This window comes from Trichechus manatus, unplaced genomic scaffold (genome assembly GCF_000243295.1).
Source record: "Trichechus manatus latirostris isolate Lorelei unplaced genomic scaffold, TriManLat1.0 scaffold00310, whole genome shotgun sequence".
NCBI classification, from domain to species: Eukaryota; Metazoa; Chordata; class Mammalia; order Sirenia; family Trichechidae; genus Trichechus; species Trichechus manatus.
In genome coordinates this window covers 245,681-264,853 of record NW_004444246.1, presented here as the reverse complement: position 1 = coordinate 264,853, position 19,173 = coordinate 245,681, and the positions used below count along the sequence as shown (strand labels likewise).

Here is a 19,173-nt window from a genome sequence, read left to right as displayed (position 1 = left end):
CATCGATCAATCTAGCCAAAAAGTTATCTATTGGTAAGCACAATGAGAATGGATTAATAAATATGTAGCAGTGATATCTCAGAGTTTATATCTACTAAAGCCAATTGTATCTAACTTCTCAACCAAGTGTTCAATGCAGCCACTACAAACCTATCAGAGACAGCACTCAACATGAAGCTATCTGCCATCCTGATTTAAAGCAATGACACTGTCTTAGTTACCTAGTGCTGCTATAACAGAAATACCATAAGTGGGTGGCTCTATAGAACACAAATTAATTTTCTCACAATTTATGAGTCTAGAAGTCCAAATTCAGGGCATCAGTTATAGGGAAAGGCTCTCTCTCTGTTAGCTCTGGGGGACAGATCCTTGCCTCAGCTTCTGCAGCCCCGGCATTCAAGGGTTCCTTGGCATCTTCACGTGGAATCTGTCGCCCTTCATTTGTGCTTACTTCTCTGTCTCATCTGCTCTTTTTATAACTCAGGAGTGATTAGGTTTAGGACACACTCTACACTTATATGGTCTCATTAACATAACAAAGAAAACTTTATTCCCAAATGCAAATACATCCACAGTATGAAGTTGTTGTGTGCCTTTGCGTCAATTCTGACTCACAGTGACCCTCTATAGGTATAGGGGTTAGGATTCCAACACATTTCTGGGGAGAAACAATTCAATCCAGAACAGTCACCTTGCTGTCACTTGATGGGAATTTTCCTTCCAGCTTCCAGACTGTCTTCAAATGAATATCTAAACCAACTGAACTGACTTAACTATGCTGTGTTTCTTGGTTTCAGATGGCTATACCACTGATGACATTGAGTTTTACTGGAATGGAGGAGAGGGAGCAGTAACAGGAGTTAATAAAATTGAGCTTCCCCAGTTTTCAATTGTCGACTACAAGATGGTGTCCAAGAAGGTGGAGTTCACAACAGGTAAGGATGTTTTCCCACAAAATCAACTAGGAGTGCTGTTAAAGGAAGAAGATCTTTCCAACTAAATGATGATATGAATCTTTTTCTTTTTTCAACTCAGGGGCATATCCACGACTGTCACTAAGTTTTCGTCTCAAGAGGAACATTGGTTACTTCATTTTGCAAACCTACATGCCTTCCACACTGATTACAATTCTGTCCTGGGTGTCTTTTTGGATCAACTACGATGCATCTGCGGCCAGAGTCGCACTAGGTAATACATTCCCAGCATTGCAGAGAGCTGGTTGATTTGCCTTTGAACAAACAACCAATGTTAGAAATTATAAATAAGGGTTTCTGTTATAGCAAGCCAAAAAGTTAGATTACTGTAAGAGTGCTTGGTTATAAAACATTAAGTGTAAACACTGTACAAAGTGAATGTTTTACATTATATCTTTTTAGCATTCTACCAAAAAGATTATCCGGGAGTACATTTAGCACTATATAAATGCTTCTTGGAGTATATTTTTAAATTCTAATTATACCAATTTTTACCGAGTTTATGAAGACTACCTCTTTGGTTGCTTATCTTTATACCCATTGCAATCGAGTCTATTCTGACTCAGAGCGATCCTGTAGGACAGAGTAGAAGAACTGCCCCCTTGAGTTCCCAAGGTTGTAATCTTTATGGAAGTAGAGTGCTACATCTTTCTCCCATGAAGCAGCTCGTGAGTTCAAATCATCAACCTTTCTGTTAGCAGAAGAGCCCTTAACCACTGCACCACCAGGATTCCTTGCTGATTTGTGTAGTGGAGAACATTTACACTGCATTATTCTCAGATGGATTTGGAGAAAGCTAAGCCTCCTGATCATTAACAAACTATGTCAATTGTTGGGAAATACTGTCTACTGAATATTAACTAAAGCTAAATTATATCTGAGTCTCCTTTAAATGGAGCTCATTGTATCTGAATTAAGACATAGACAATTCATCAGCTATATTAATGATGTATCATCAGGACAGAATAAAAAATGGTTTCCTTCCTGGGGGAACAAAATTCAGAATTAATCTTGCCACGGTTAAGTAATTGCTGCAAGCTGAAAGGCTATATTTGAGACTCTAAAGTGTACTTTGGAAAGTTAGAAGATGCAGAGTCTGTTTGATGAGTCTGTCTTATCTTGGGCATGTGTGCATCTGCCTCATTATTTGATCCTAGAGCCACTTCAGTTTTCACTCTCTTAAGCTTATTCACATGCAAACACACACACAATAGAGCACCATTTCTGGCTAAACTAACATATAACATCTTTTCTGAAACTGTCAAACTGGATTAGAAGATCAGCGTAATCTTTCACATCTAGGTTATATTCACCTCTACAATACCTTACAGCCCACAAAGTTAAGTGCTGGCAGTCCATTATCAATCTTTGAACATTTCAGGACTATAGAAAGTAACCAAATAGCTTATCATATCATACATACATATGTTGTTGGTGGTTGCCATAGAGTCTACTCTGACTCATAGCGACCCTACGTATAACAGAAGAAAGGTTGCCTGCTCGTGTGCCATCTTCATGATCTTCGGTGTGTTTGAGTTCATTGATTTGGCTATTGTGTCAATCCATTTCATTGAGGGTTTCCCTTATTTTTGCTGACCCTCTACTTTCCAAATATGGTGTCCTTTTCTAGCTATTGGTCTTTCCCAATGATATGCCCAAAGTAAAGGAGCTGAAATCTTGCCATCCTCACTTCTAAGGAGCAGTCTGTTTCTATTTCATCTAAGACTGATTTGTTCATTCTTTTGGAAGCCCATAGTATAGTCAATATTCTTCACCAGCACCATAGTTCAAATGCATAGTATTTAACTGTGAATCTGAATATACGTATATGTTATGATTTAGGGGAAAAAAAGCAGGAAATAACAAGTAGTAAGTTCATGAATTGTTGTTCTCTTGATTCTCTTTATACTTCTATCCTCAAAGCTATGACTTTTTAATTAGAGATGCCAGCATGTAAAATTACTGACCTGTTCCTTCAAATGTAAAACCTGAGCTATTTAAAAGCTTATGTAAGTCAAAAAAAGACTTCCATTTACTAACCCTTCTTGTTAAACAAAAATTTAAAACCAAGAGTAGAAGCAGAAATGCAATTGGTGAATTTGTAAATAAATTATTCATGTCTGTTAAGCAGAAGTAAAACTTAAAATTCTGTTCAAAGAACTAAGTAAGACCACTCTGGCTAGCATTTCATATCAGTCCAGCACATTCAAATGTATCACTCATCTGAATCATTTTAACTTTGTGTATGGTAGTCCTGACTTCTTGTTTATCTCTTCTTCTAAAACCGGAGTAGCAAATCAAGAGGTCTGTACATCTAGGATCATCTGATTGGCAAATAAATGAGTGTTAAACTATTTGTCCTCTTCTTTCATATAACTACCTTCCATCCACCTTACCAGTTTCCTTTGTCTTTATGATCAGTTTCATATTTCCTGCCTTGATTTTTAAGTACCTGCATCAAGTTTCAGGTTTTACCTTTTCATCTCTTTGCTTTTATTTTAAATGCCTTTGTTTAATACCCTCCTGCTTTTTGTCTCCAGCTGGAGGAGCTAAAGCAAAATAACTAATTTCAGAGTTTTCATTTACCCAGTTATAAAATGAGAATAATATACCTACCCCATCTTACTCAGTTATAACAGTCATATAAGATAATTTATAAAATGTTAAAACTGTAAAATACTGTACAAACATGTAATATTAGTATTATAGCACAAGCTATCTACACGAGATTCCAACTTCTTTTTCACTTCTTGCTTTTCCCAATTATCATTCTATTACCATCATCAACACAAAACATTTCGTATGCAATCACACAAACATTATACTGTGGGCATCATCCTGTGTGTTTTCCTAAATCATAGCGTATACACATATTCATATTCAAATAATACACATTTGAACTGTGGTGTTGGTGACGAATATTGAATATACCATAGACTTCCAGAAGAACAAAACAAAACAGAATCTACCTCTTAAGAGCTTAAAGTGTTCAACTTCTTTAACAAATCCAAGTTGAGGTTTTTTTTAGAAAGTCAGAGATCTAACTCATTCTACGCTCTGATATCAAGGAGCTAGAGGTGATATTTCAAAAACCAAAGTAACAAGATTATGTTATATCTAAAAAGCATATAAATCAATTACTTGATGCAAATCATGAGCTTTCTTATGTTTTATCCTTTTGGTGTTTTCTTACTGTGAATGAAGCATTATTACTTTAAAATGTAATATTGACTTTGTGACCTGGGGTGTACTCATAGGTGCATGGGAATGAAGTACATATCCTCAAACTGGTAACCAGCTTTCAGTTTAGTAGTGGCTGCTACAGGGATTAGTATCAGAAGGGAAGATTTAGGAGGGAGATAAGTGGGATGCTGAGAAAAGGAAGAAGAAAGATGTGGCATATAACAGAATGAGGGACATTTGACAGTAATCCTCCAATGGGATTTTCGTCTGCTTTTGCCTCTGCTTTGTGTGTGTGTGTGTGTGTGTGTGTGTGTGTGCGCGTTACAAAAAATGGTTTTCAACCATCCACTAACTGCACATTCCATTTTACATTAATTAATGGGCTATATAGGTAGTCTGAAGTTTTGTCATTCAGAATGTCTGCCCTACTTTGCCAATGGTTTATCATGTTACTGCCATCATCCGAGGCCCCAGTGAGAGAATGGTATCTGTCCTTTTGCAGTTAAAAAGGGGCTCCTTCAGGTAAGCCTTGTCTTTCTCTTTCACAGGAATCACCACAGTGCTGACAATGACAACCATCAGCACTCACCTCAGGGAGACCTTGCCAAAGATCCCTTATGTTAAAGCAATTGATATTTATCTAATGGGTTGCTTCGTGTTTGTGTTCCTGGCTCTTCTGGAATATGCCTTTGTAAATTACATCTTCTTCGGGAAAGGCCCTCAGAAAAAGGGAGCTAGCAAACAAGACCAGAGCGCCAATGAGAAGAACAAATTGGAGATGAATAAAGTCCAGGTAATGTATTAAATATTCCTAACAATATTCTTCCTAAATTTATCTTAGAATCTCCTAGGGCAAGTTCTAAGATCCTTTATTATTTTTTTAAATTTTTTTAATGTTTGAGCTTCCAAAGCTCTTCATCCAACCATGAATTTTATTAACGATAAACTAACTATTCTGCTCTGAGAACACGGGACATCATGCTGCTGATAAACTATAGTCCAACCCTTCTTTTTACAGTTTCAGAACTACAGATTGAAGAAGTTAGTTTGGAGGTTATGTAGATTAATGATAACCCCAAGTCCATTATTCTTTATTCTAAACTATTTATAACACTATACGCAAAAGAATAATGCCAGATCTACTTGGTAAATAAATGAGAGAATAAAAGTGAATACAATCTGAGTTTCCTAAATGGAGATGAGGCAATATAATAGCACAATGGTTAAGACCACAGACTAGAATCAAACTGCCTGGGTTTGATCCTAGCTCTGGACTTTATTAACTTTACAACTCCAGGCAAATCAACCTATGTAACTCCTTAGCTAACCTCTGCTCTCAGGGTCCTTACCACTAAAAATGGAGATTATTATATTATACCTATTTCACAGAGTTGTTGTGAGGACTAAATGAGTAAAAATGTCTAGTACTTGGAACAGTACCTGGAACATAGTAACCCATTGCCATCAAGTCGATTCTGACTCATAGCCACCCTATAGGACAGAACAGAACTGCCCAATAGTGTTTCCAAGGGGCAGCTGGCAGATTTGAACTGCCGATCTTTTGGTTAGCAGCCAAATGCTTAACCACTGCACGAATAGTAAGTACTCATTAATTGTTAGTTATCATCATTATATATAAGGCATAGTTACTATTTCTTTTGTTTTTCACTGGTGGATCCTATGACCTGTGGTCTCACTTGGCAAAATTAAAATTAAAGGCCTGCTGATTCTTTAAAGGAGCCCTGGTGGAGCAGTGGCTAAGAGCTTAGGTGCTAACCAAAAGGTGGCCAGTTCAAATCTGCCAGGTGCTCCTTGGAAACCCTGTGGAGCAGTTCTACTCTGTCCTGTAGGGTCACTGTGAGTCAGAATTGACTCAACGGCAACAGGTTTGGTTTTGGTGTTCTCTTTTTGTTTTGTTTCTTGTTTTTTTTTTTTTTTTTAAAATCTCTGTAGCCTCTACCTCTGTGCCATTTTTTCTGAAATTGACTTAAAATTATGTGCATTGAAATACCTTATCCAACGCACTTGATTTCAAGATGGCACACAGGGTGACAACTCAAATATTCATTCATTTAGGCAGTGTTCTGGGCATTGAGGATACTGCTGTGAATGAAACAGACAAGTTCCTTACCCTCATGGAGTTTATATTCTAACATGAGGAGATAATCAATAAACACACAGACAAATATTAAGAGGATAATTTCAGGTTCTGGTAAGTGCTATGAAGAAAGTAAAATGAGATAATGGGCAAAAGAATGACTTGGGGTAGATTTAAGGGAACAGGATGATCAGGTGATCAGGAAGATCTCTCTGAGGAATTAAGATTTGATCTGAGACTTAAATGATGAGAAGCAGCTAACCATGTCATGTCCATACCAGGCTAAGGAAATAGCAAGTAGACGGATCCTAAGGCAGGAATTGCTTGATGAGTGAAAGTACTGAAAGAAGAGCAGCATAGCAAGACCATAGTGAGGGAGAAAGTAGTAGAGTAGCATGAGATAGGGTTGGAGAACTAGGGACAAGCTGAATTATGAATCTTCAAGGTGAATCCTCATGTTGTTTAGTAAGATACCAAATCTGGACAAACACTTCAAGTAATTAGAAAGTTATAAGCAAAGAAAACATAGATATTTAGCCAAATTGGCAAGGTTCAAACCAAAGCATTTAAATGATTGTTTATCCTTACGTGAAACACTATGCTTGATGATATGGGAGAAGGAGTAGGCATGATATCTTCACTTGAGAATCTTCTGATCTTATTGGAAAAGGAAATTATACTCATATAAGGCGATTGAATTATAAAATAAGGCAGAATATATAGCATGAGGGGCATACTAGAAAGGAAGCTTTCCACTGTCTGAGTGAAACCATACCAGTTTTAAAATTATTTTAGCAGTGGTTCTAAACCCACCCCTTTTCTATTTCCATCCCCATCTCAGCTGCCTTCTAAACCTAATAGCTGTACAGCTTGTGTGAATTGATAAATCATGGAGGAAAAGCCTTGCAGAAAGACAGTGGTGTAGGTTGATTGGTAGGAAAAATCAGAAGGCATAAACTGAATGGACACTCAAAGACAGGTAGAATTTGGGAAGGTAAAAAAGGGAAAGCAAGGCTTTTCCACCTACTAGAAAGGCTAGAAAGGCCGTGTTCTCTAGGGAGAGTAATTAAATGGAAAGGTAAAGCAAACTGGAATCAGATTATTCAGATATAATGAAAAGATTTTAAAACAAATTTCAACCAAATTCCTTGGGCCTTTGCCTTGATTCCATACCAGAACATCAGAGAACTTTTCTAAGCAGATGATCAGGTGAGTGCTAAGAGATAATAAAGGCAAGAGGAAAGCCTCATATGCATAATGTATATTGCTCTGAAGAGGACTTAGTGACTGGCTACTAAATAGCAAAATGTTTCCATTTAACCATTATTTAACTGACCTTCACTTATAAACAGGCTGTTTGAGTGTCCTGGGCTTAAATGTGGTAACATTTAATGAGATCTCAAATCAAGAAACTTTTTATTCCAGATGAACTTTTTTTTTTAATTTGATTTCAAGGAAAAAGAATAGAAAATTCCTCAATTATCAGGAAACTAAATATTTAAAGAAGATAAAGAAGTATTTTTAGCACTTGCCACTGTAAAAAAAAAAAAAAATAGTATTTTTAGCCATGAAGAGCTAGACAAGGAACTCCACAAATGCCTTTCACAGAAAGCATAAATAGGCCAAATTATGCTAAAATTAAAAACAGATTATGTTAAGTCATGGCAGAGTACCGTGTATCCAACTAACCCTCTTATAGACAGCAATTATAAACCCTGAGCAAAAAAAAAAAAAAAAAAAAACCTTTTTAAATCTTTGAAGGCACTGAAGAGTATCAGAAAACAGGCAAAAACTAGAAGAGAATCAGCCCTCAAAACAAGAACCACACTGTGTGAAATCCATATTTATACAGTGTTTGCCTTGAGGTCACCTCCAAGTCTGGGACATGTGGGGCAATAGAACTTCAGCAGAAACAGCAATGTTATTGGCCTGAGGATTCAGAACATGGAGTTTGATACTTCCAGAGTACCTGGAAATTGATGGACAAAATTTCAGAAAGAAAGGAACCATAAGGCAGGACCCAAAATCTGAATAAATGTCCCTTGAATCATTGGTTGATCCCTGAACTTGTACACATGCACAAGTGAAATGCCAAGAACTAGAGAGGGAAAAACAGCTGAAAGGCTGGGGGAAGAAAAAAGAATGAACAGAGATTTCAGCTATTGTCCACCATATGGGAGACAATTTAAAGTTTGAGGACTGCCAATTTAGAGGGGTGTAGTAAGCACGGTGGTGTTGTTGTTAGGTGCTGTCAGGTTGGTTATGACTCATAGTGACCTTATGTACAACAGAAGAAAACACTGCCCAGTCCTGTGCCATCTTCACAGTCGTTGTTATGTTTGAGCCCATTGTTGCAACCACTGTGTCAATCCATCTTCTTTGAAGGTCTTCTTCTTACACTGACCCTCTACTTTACCAAGCATGATGTCCCTCTCCAGGGACTGGTCCCTCCTGATAACATGTCCAAAGTACATGAGATGAAGTCTCACCCTCCTTGCTTCTAAGGAGCATTCTGGCCATATTTCTTCCAAAACAGAGTTGTTGACTTCCAAGACACAGTAGGCTTTCCATTAAAACCCCGAAAAGACCACACCTTAGGAATAAAGACTAAGCTACAAGAATAAGGGGTTTCCTTTTGGTTAAGGGGAAAACTAAAATCAACCTCCCTTAAAACCCATAAAATCAAACCTCCACACATTCTAGGTGATCTGTCAGTAATTTAACTGCCTACTAAAACAAAAGCCAACATTCTTCAAAAGAACATAACGGAATCTAGAGTTCATCTGCAGATATAAAATCTACAATCCATCATCCAAAAGATCTAGTGTATAATGAAAAATTAATAGACATGAAAAGAAATAGGAAAGCATGACCTATAGTCAAGAAGAAAAAAAAAATGACTTAATGGAACTGACCTGCAAAAGACTCAGATGTTAACTGAGTGTAAAATAACTCTGCTATAAAAATAAAATAGTAAAATAATTAATATATTTAAATTTCCATATGAAATAGCCAAAATGGAAACAATGAAGATATCAAACAATCACTGAATGGTTAAAAAAACTGTGTACATTCATACCATGGAATAAACTATTAATTCATGCAACAACTTGGATGAATCTCAAGGGCAATATGCTGAGTGAAAAAAGCCAGTCTTAAAAGGTTATATACTGTATTACGCAATTTCTATAACATTGTTGAAATAACAAAATTACAAAGATGGAGAAGAGATTAGTGCTTGCTAGGAGTTGAGGATGATGAGTAGGAGGGGATGGGTGTGACTGATTATAAAGGGGTAGCACTAGAGAAAAATTAACAATGATGGAATAGTTCTGTATCTTGACTGCAATGGTAGTTACATAAATCTACACATGTAGTAAAGGGACATAGAACTATATACATATACATATACATATATTGTACAATAGTAGGTAAGATATAATAAATGGGAGAAACTGTGTTAAGGATATATAGGATTTTCTTATGCTATCTTTGCAGTTCCTATGAATCTATAATTATTTCAAAATAAAAAGTTTAAAAAAACAGTCCACAGGAAAATATTGGTGTAATGCATGAAGACACAGGGAGTTGCAGAAAAGAGTTGAAACTATAAAAAGAGAACCAAATGCAAATCATAGAATTGAAAAATGTATTAATGAATTAATATTAGATTGGTTGTAGTAGAAGAAAGGACTAGTGAAATTGAAGGTCATACTGGCCTCTCAATTTCTCCATTTTACCAGTTCTCACCATAAATGTTACTTTTTTGGGAATGCCTTAACTGACAACCCTATTCTCACTTTATATCTGGTACCCCTGTTCTCATGAAATCTTGTTCTTTTCTACCACAGGACTTACCACTAGGGTAAATGTCTTAATTATCTAGTACTGCTGTAACAGAAATACCACAAATGGATGGCTTTACCAAGCAAAAATTTATTATCTCACAGTTTGGGAGGCTAGAAGTCTGAAATCAGGGAACCAGATCTAGGGGAAGGCTTTCTCTGTCAGCTCTGGGGGAAGGTCCTTATCTCCTTTCAACAACTGTGGGCCCAGTATTCCTTGGAGATCTCCATGTGCCTTGCCATGGATCTTCCCCTGGGTCTAGGAGGTTCTCAGTGCAGGGACTCCAGGTCCAAAGGACACACTCTGCTCCCAGTTCTTCTTGTTTGGCGGTAGTGAGTTCCCTCTCTCTGTTTGCTTCTCTCTCTTTTTATCTCTTGTAAGATAAAAGGTGTGACTCAAGTAAGGGCATGACTTAAATAAGGGTGGTAAGGGTGGTGACTGGGATAAGGGGGGTGACTTGAGTTACACCCTCTAGTAAGGCAGTGACTCAAGACACATCCCACCCTAATTCTGGCTCACTAACATAACAGCAACTCACTCCCAAATGGGACCATAACCACAAGCATAACCAAAACCAAACTCATTGCTGTCGAGTCGATTCCGACTCATAGCGAACCACAGGCATAGAGGCTCACAAAATGGAGGATAGTTACATTAGATCACAAAATGGAGGACAATCAATACTGGGAATCATGGCTTAGTCAATATTTTGGGGGAACACAATTAAATCCATAACAATGAGTATATGTTTATTTGTGTGATTAATTTTTAATGTCCATCTTTCTTATTACTCTGTAAGCTTCCTAAAGATAGGTACTAGGGCCTTTGTCCATTATGTTAATCTTTCTTTCCTTAGTAGCTAGAACAGGGCAAATACCAAATAGGTATTTTTTAATTAATTAGTGTTAAGGCCTTCTTCATTAAAGATAAGAGCTTGGAGACTATACAAGGTACCGAGTGTTGCTTCATTAATGTTTTATAAACTTCTTATATATTAATGATAAGTAAGAGAAACAGACTATGTATAGCACTGGATGGCACAGACAGTTAATGCTTTCACTACTAACCAAAAGGTTGGTGGTTTGAGTGAACCCAAAGGTGCCTCAGAAGAAAGTCCTGGTGACCAACTTCCAAGAAAACAGCCATTGAAAACCCTGTGGAGTGCAGTTCTACTGTGACAAACATGGGGTCACCATGAGTTGGAATCGAGTTGACACAACTGGTACTTGTACTATAGCCTACTTTAATGTCTGCCCTCGACTATCTTTCTGTTTCTATCACTTTGGTTTTAAGCATGTTTAAAAAAATAAATAAAAAGTATACTTTACATCAACTTCTGGCTTTCTTTCTGAACTGCAGTATCATATAACATCGGATAGATATAATCTTCTAAGGTGTTATGACTAAGAGTTTCTAAACCTTTTCATACTTACATGGAATGATAATAGAGCATTATCATTTCATGTACCTTATAATCATCCCTGCAGCTGCTTAGGGTTTCCAGTTCCTACCTTTCTCATTCTCTTCTAAAACCAGGGGCTCAGATAAGCAATGTGCCAATCACAAAGCAAATGTATGACTTCGTCTGTTCAGTTATATCGTTTCCAGTAGTTAAGTTAATAATTCAACCTGTGTGGTATTTAAAAATGCGACCCTCTCCCCCACCCCACCCCCCCAGTTAAATTCAGTAAAAGAGAAAATTAGATTTTCCTTTAATGTAATGGTTGGGTGATCCCTTTCCTTTTGGATGCTTACAAACAGTTGAATTTAAATGACGTATGTGGTCTGGCCCCAGCCAACTTTCATTTGAGGGATCCCTAGTACTTTCCTCGGTTGCATGGAGCATGGAGTGACACTGTTCATTTATTACACATTACTTTTGATAGCCTTGGCTGGGCAGTTATGTCAAGGGGCACTCGAACCAAAGCTTCAAATGTGCTTGCTCTGTCTTGATTTATATTTCGTCTTGATTTATATTTCCACCAGCTGCACTGAAACGTCTTTTTATATGAGAGCCGATGCTGAATCTAGACATTAGGAGAGTTTCAACCGCCAAGGTGAAAAAGACTATAGATTCATGAACCCCTCAGGCATCATTTGAAACTAGAGATAGTATTTAGAGTTTTGAAAGATAGATTTCACTGTACAAATGGCCTGTAAGTAAGCTACTTCTGGGCCACTTTTATGTGAACCTGGATCATACACAGTTGTATATACTGGCTCACAATGCCTGCCCATTTGCAAATAGATCAACTTAAGACAGAATGGTTACACGGGCTGCCTATGACCAGGGATTGATTCAAAGTCATTCAGAGGCATGGGGGACACTGGAGGAATCTACCAGAGATTCATACCAAATGTGCAGCTGCATCCTCAACTGTCAAGAAATTAGGATTTTTCCCTCTTCAGAATCAGATCTGGATACTGTGACCTAATCTTCTTGCTAGCCAGTTCAGTTAGATTCGTATTTACTGAGTGCTCTGAAGCGCACAGCAGGAGGCCAAGTGGAGTGGTGCTGGCTGCAGAATGAGCTAAGTCACTGCCCTCTGGGAGCCTATAGTCTACATAATGACATTGCCTAGCGAGAGAGGCTGCCTTCACTGTCGGGAGCAGAGAGCTTCAACAGCCATATCCTCCATCCTCCCATCCTTCTCATGTGACGTGCCACAGTCACGCTGCTCTGTCAGTCATTGGTATCACCAGGGTTGCCCAACTCTGCTCCCTTGGTCTGGAATTTCTGAAACATTTTTTGTGGTGGGGGAGGGAGAAGGAGGGGAAGGGTGGGAATCTATGTTGGGGGACTATTTGTATTGTCTCTTTTTGACTAGTCCTGACAACTAGTGGCAGAAGCAAAAACGTTAAGATCCATGGCAAGAGGCAATCAAAGGTTAAGTATAAACCTACCTAAATCTAAGTGCATATTATATAATTCAAGTAATAGAGAGAGAGAAACGATAAGGATAAAATGAAACAACTGGCAATTTTCCAGAACATTTATATGTATATATATATTTATATCTACCTAGATTCTGTTCTTTCCCTCATATGTCCCATTCAAGATATTAGCAGGTCTAATGGCTCCTACCTTTAATTTACCCTGATTCTGACTGCTGCTCTCCACCATTGCCTCTTCATAGCTTCTATCCCTCTTTCCACAAATGCAGCTCTGCAGTCACTTCTCTACCTAACAGCTGGAGTGATGCTTTTAAAATGTAAGACAGATCGTGTCTCCTCTGTTTAAGTCTTCCAGGTGGTTTCCAAAACACAGAATAAAATCCAAATTTCTTATTCTGACCCACAAAGCTCTGTGATTTGACACTTTTCAAAATGAAAGCAGATATACATAATAAATATTTTCTAATGAAGGACATTATTTTGATTAATGATAGTCAGTGGTAATAATATATGTGTATTAATAGATTGTTTTCAACCTGTGTTGGCACTTCGTCTTGTTGCTGGGTGCTGTCAAATTGATCCTGACTCATAGAGAACCCATATGACAGAGTAGAACTGCCCCATAGGATTCTCTTGGCTGTAATCTTCATGGAAGCAGATCACCAGGGCTTTCTTTCGCAGAGACGCTGGGTGAGATTAAACCACCAACCTTTCAGTTAGCAGCCAGGAGCTTAACCATTTGCGCCACCACGGGTCCTTGTTGGCACTTTAAATCCATTGCCATTGAGTAGATTCCAACCCATAACAACCCCATAGGACGGAGTAGACCTGCCCAAAAGAGTTTCCAAGGAGTGGCTGGTGGATTCAATCTGCCAACCTTTTGGTTAACAGCCGGGCCCTTAACCACCGCGCCACCAGGGCTCCTGTTGGCACTTTAAGTGAGCCTAAAATATGTTTTCCCAGCAACTCTCTTCTCTTGAAACCTTATGTTAGAACCTAAGCTGATTGACAATTCCTCCCTGCCTTTAGTGTATAACCTTCTCCAGTTGGGAGGAATAAAGTGAAGAAGTGCTGTGTTGATTATCTTAGGAAACCCTGCCTAATGCAGTGAACTAAAAGATTCTACCTGATTCTACAGTAACGTGTAACAAGAACTTACCCACTTAGGTGCAGTATTCTACAAACCCCAAGGCATCCATATGTGTATTCACGTTACACGTACGAAAGGTCTTCTTTTCAACTATGTGAAAAGCAATCATTACTTTGGTTGAAATCATTACTTTGGGCTAAATCACTCTTTTCTATACCTGAAGAGCAAAACATTACTGATTGGATTTTGAATGAGCATTTTAAGGGAATTCTCTGAACCTGAATTAGAAAAAATGACCTTTATTGGCATCATTCAGAATTGAATGAGTTTGCTATTTATAATGCATTTTCTATTTAACTATAAAAAGCACTCATCTCAAATATTGGGACTCCCTAAGCAATCAGGGGAAGCTTTGACCACACCATCCCCTGTATATAAAATAATCTTTCTGTTTTTTCTCTCCATCATTCTCAACTCAAAGCTCAATAAATGCCCACTAACATCAACTTGGAAATTACTCTCCAATCTTCATGTCATTTATTTCCCAAGCTTGAGCAGTGCATGTTTATAATTACCTCTTGGTTGTCTGGAAATAAAGTAACTGCTTTGTGGATTTTTTATCTGCCATGAGCTCAGCTAAGGGCCACCTGTACCAGAATTAACTAGGACACTTGGAATCCTTCTGTCAAATACAAATTGCTGTTGTTAGTTTCCTTCAAGTCAGTTCCAACTCATGGCAACCCCATGTGTGTCAAAGTAGAATTGTGCTCCACAGAATTTTTAAGGACTTTCGGAAGCAGATCGTTAGGCCTTTCTTCCAATGTGTCTCTGGGTGGGTTTGAACTGCCAGCCTTTCAGTTAGTAGTCTAGCATTTAACCATTTGTGCCATCCAGGAACTCCACAAATGCAGACTGGGGGGACTGTGATCTAGAACAAAATGAATTTGAATCTGTGTTTTTAACAAGTTTCTCAATTGATTAGGATGCACATCCACCTAGGATGGTCATTGAAACTCAACTAGAGCTCAGAGAGATAGCTCAAAATCTAAGTTTCAGAGTGTGGTACATACTTGTTTACTCATTCTGCAAACATTTACTCATCCCTTCCTTAGGAGAACCTTAAGCTCTGTGTTGGGAAAATGAGGGGACTATATGTACAGTGATAAACAGCAACAACAACAAAAGCACCTGCCCTCCTGTAGGTTACATTCCAGTGAGGCCTTTCTTACTTCTGTAAGATCACAAATACTGAAAACCCTATGGAATGCAATGCTACTCTGACACACATGGAGCCGCCATGAAATGGAATCGACTCAATGGCAACGAGTTTGGTTTCGTTTTTAAATACCATCACTTGCTACTATATCGTGTATTTATTTACACACTTGTCAACTACCTCACTGATGAGAGGCCAGCCAGGTAATGATCTGGGTAAGAGCATTCCAGGAGAGAGGAACAGCAGGTGAACATGCCCGAGGACTTAGAGACACACAAACACACCCAAAGACCAGTGTGGCTAGAGTAGAGAGCTCAAATGACAGTGGTAAGAAATGAGGGTAAATGTGTGCACAGGAGCTAAATCATACGGAGCTTTGTGGGTCAGGATAAGCTATCTGAATTTTTTTTTTTTTTTTTGAGAATATACACAGCAAAACATACACCAGTTCAACTATATCTACATGTACAATTCAGTGTCATTGATTATATTCTTTGAGTTGTGTAACCATTCTCACTCTCCTTTTCTGAGTTGTTCCTCTTCCATTAACATAAACTCACTATCCCCTAAGGTGCCTATATAATCTTTCAAGTTGTTGTTGTCACTTAGATTCCCTATAGATAGTTATTATAAGAGCATAATACTAGTTAAGTTAAACTACTGTTTGGTTTTAAGAAGACTTTAGGGGGTATTTTTGGTTTAAGGTTTAGAGATTATCTCAGGACAGTAGTTTCAGGGGTTCATCCAGCCTCTATGGCTCCAGAAAGTCTAGAGTCCATGAGAATTTGAAATTCTGTTCTGCATTTTCCTCCTTTTGATCAGGATTCTTCTATCCTGGCATCGACCAGGAACTTGAAATTTGCCTCCAAAATTTGCCTTAGTCTGCTGAGAGACCGAAGACAGAGGAGGGCAACTCCTGTGTGGTGGCAAAGGAGTTTTATTAGGGAGACTTACAGGCATGACCAAGCCCTGGGTGGCAGCAGGACCAGAGCAGATCTCTGCACCCCGAAGTAAGGAGGGCAGAGGTTTTATAGGGGCAGTGGACAACAGTGGCTATAAGCCAGGGGCTTACATAAGAATGACTCAGCAAACAGTAGTGAACTAGTAGATCACATGAGGGAACTCGTGTTCAGTCTCGCAAAGCCTGTTTCCCCTTCAGTCCACCCCTCAAGGCTGGCTCTTACAACCTGGCATGCTCCCTTCCGTGTGCTGTAGTATGAGAGACCCCATTTCCTCCCCACCAGGAACAGATATAGAAGTGGTGCTGACCAGGTGCCATATGGTGCTTGCACGTGTACAAGAGACAGATAAAGTTACTGTGTGCCCAGAACAGGGGGAAGCCTTCTCCAATAAGGAGAGAAGGTGACCCAATTCCCAGCCTCCTTATCAGAGAATGCTCTGGGCCCAAGGCCTTTACTTAGGAAGCCTGGTTGGGAGGGGTAGAGGCAGACCATTCCCCCAACATCTTCTAAAGAATCTTCTATCAAAATGTTCAGTGATGTAGCCGGACACCATGCAGTTCTTCTGGAAGAAATCTGGATTTTATTCTACGACTTGGGAATCACCTAGAAGACTTAAACAGAGAAGACATGATCTATTTTACATTTTAAAAGGATCACGCCAGCTGCTATGTAGAAAAAAGACTTCAAGGCTACACTCCTGAAAAGAGAAAGATCAGTTATGAAGCCAGAGATGATGGTGGAGAGAAGTGGTCAGAGTCAAGGGGTAGCTAAAGGTAGAGCCATTAGACCTGCTAATAAATTTAATGGGAGGAATGAGGAAAAGAATGAAATCCAAGATAAATATAACTACCTGGATAATGTGCTGGAACATTGCCAGCTTTTTCATTGTCTTTACCTTTTTTCCCTCTTTATTACAAATAATAAAATTGTCTGCAAACACCTAAATTATATTACCTGAATACTATGATGTATGTTTATTTACATTTATATAGGTTTGTACTTAATCCTCTACTGCCTCTCGCCATTATCTAAGTTTCCACTTCAGCTACTATTGTCAGGACTAGTTAAAAAGAGACATAAAAATAGTCTCTAGCAGAGTTTTCCACCCTCCTTATCCCGACAAAAGGTTTCAGGAATTCCAGGCCAAGGGAGCAGAGTTGGACAGCCCTGGTGAGAGCTAATGACTGACAGAGCACGCGGCACCTCGAATGAGAAGGATGGGAGGATGGAGGATGTGGCTATTGAAGCTCTGTTCATCCTACAGGTGAAGGCAGCCACTCCCACTGGACAGTGTCCTTATGTAGACGGTAGGCTCCTGGAGGGCAGTGATTTAGCTCACTCTGCAGCCAGCACCACTCCACTTGGCCTCCTGTTGTGCGCTTCAGAGCACTCAGTAAACATGAATCTAATTGAATTGACTAGCAAGAAAGAAACAATGTTTGCAAAGTAGATTGAGCCTGGAGGCATTTGTCAACAGGGCTTTAAAATCGCTACTGAAAACAAGCTTATATTTTATTCCAATTATACTGAAATGAGTTCTGCTACATTTATGTACTGAAAATATCCAGAACAGTTAAATTCAGTGAGTGGCAACATTTTTCATAGCCCTAAGGCACTCTTACCCCACATGACTGTCAGTTTGTTGTACTGCGGGGGCTTGAGTATTGTCGTGATGCTAGAAGCTATGCCACCAGTAATCAAATACCAGCAGGGTCACCCATGGTGGACAGTTTCAGCTGAGCATCCAGGCTAGGACAGACTAAGAAGAAAGACCTGGCGGTCTCCTTCTGAAAAGATTTAGCCAGTGAAAACCTTATCAATAGCAGCAGAACATAGTCTGATACAGTGCCTGAAGATGCGCCCCTCGGGCTGGAAAGCACTCAAAATACGACTGGGGAAGAGCTGCCTCCTTAGAGTCGACATTAATGACGTGGATGGAGTCAAGCTTTCAGGACTTTCATTAGCTAATGTGGCACAACTCAAAATGAGATGAAACAGCTGCAAACATCTATTAATAATCTGAACATGGAATGTACGAAGTATAAATCTAAGAAAATTGGAAATTGTCGAAAATGAAATGGAACCCATAAACATCAATATCCTAGGCATTAGTGAGCTGAACTGGACTGGTACTGGCCATTTTGAATCAGACAAACATATGGTCTGCTATGCCGGGAATGACAACTTGAAGAGGAACGGCGTTTCAATCATTGTCAAAAAGAACATTTCAAGATCTATCCTCAAGTACAATGTTGACAGTGATAGGACAATATCCACACGCCTATAAGGAAGACCAGTTAATATGACTATTACTAAAATCTACACACCAACCACTAAAGCCAAAGTTAAAGAAATTGAAGATTTTTACCAACATTTGCAGTCTAAAATTGATCAAACATGCAATCAGGATGCATTGATAATTACTGTTGATTGGAATGCAAAAGTTAGAAACATAGGAGGATTGGTAGTTGGAAAATATGGCCTTGGTGATAAAAATGATGCTGAGATCACATGATAAAATTTTGCAAGACCAAAGAATTCTTCATTGCAAATACCTATTTTCAACAACATAAACAGTGACTATACACGTGGACCTCAGCAGATGGGGAGTACACAGGAATCAAATCGACTGTATCTATGGAAAGAGATGATGGAAAAGCTCAATATCATCAGTCAGAACAAGGCCAGGGGCTGACTTCAGAACAGACCATTAATTGCTCATATGAAGGTGAAGCTGAATAAAATTAGAGCAAGTTCACGAAAGTCAAAGTACAACCTTGAGTATATCCCATCTGAATTTAGAGACCATCTCAAGAATAGATTTGCTGCATCGAACACTAATGACCAAAGACCAGATGAGTTGTGGAATGACATCGAGGACATCAGACCAGAGCAAAGCAAGAGGTCAT

At 38.8% G+C, this 19,173-nt stretch overlaps 1 protein-coding gene across 1 annotated transcript in view; it reads left to right on the top strand.

The window, feature by feature from the left end:
- GABRB1 (gamma-aminobutyric acid type A receptor subunit beta1) overlaps positions 1-19,173 on the top strand; it is a 531,853-nt gene that overhangs the window by 496,626 nt on the left and 16,054 nt on the right. Inside the window, exons 6-8 of the mRNA XM_004390619.2 lie at positions 798-935; positions 1,036-1,188; positions 4,706-4,950. Of these exons, the coding sequence (XP_004390676.1) occupies positions 798-935; positions 1,036-1,188; positions 4,706-4,950 (536 nt within the window). The remainder of the gene's footprint in view (positions 1-797; positions 936-1,035; positions 1,189-4,705; positions 4,951-19,173) is intronic.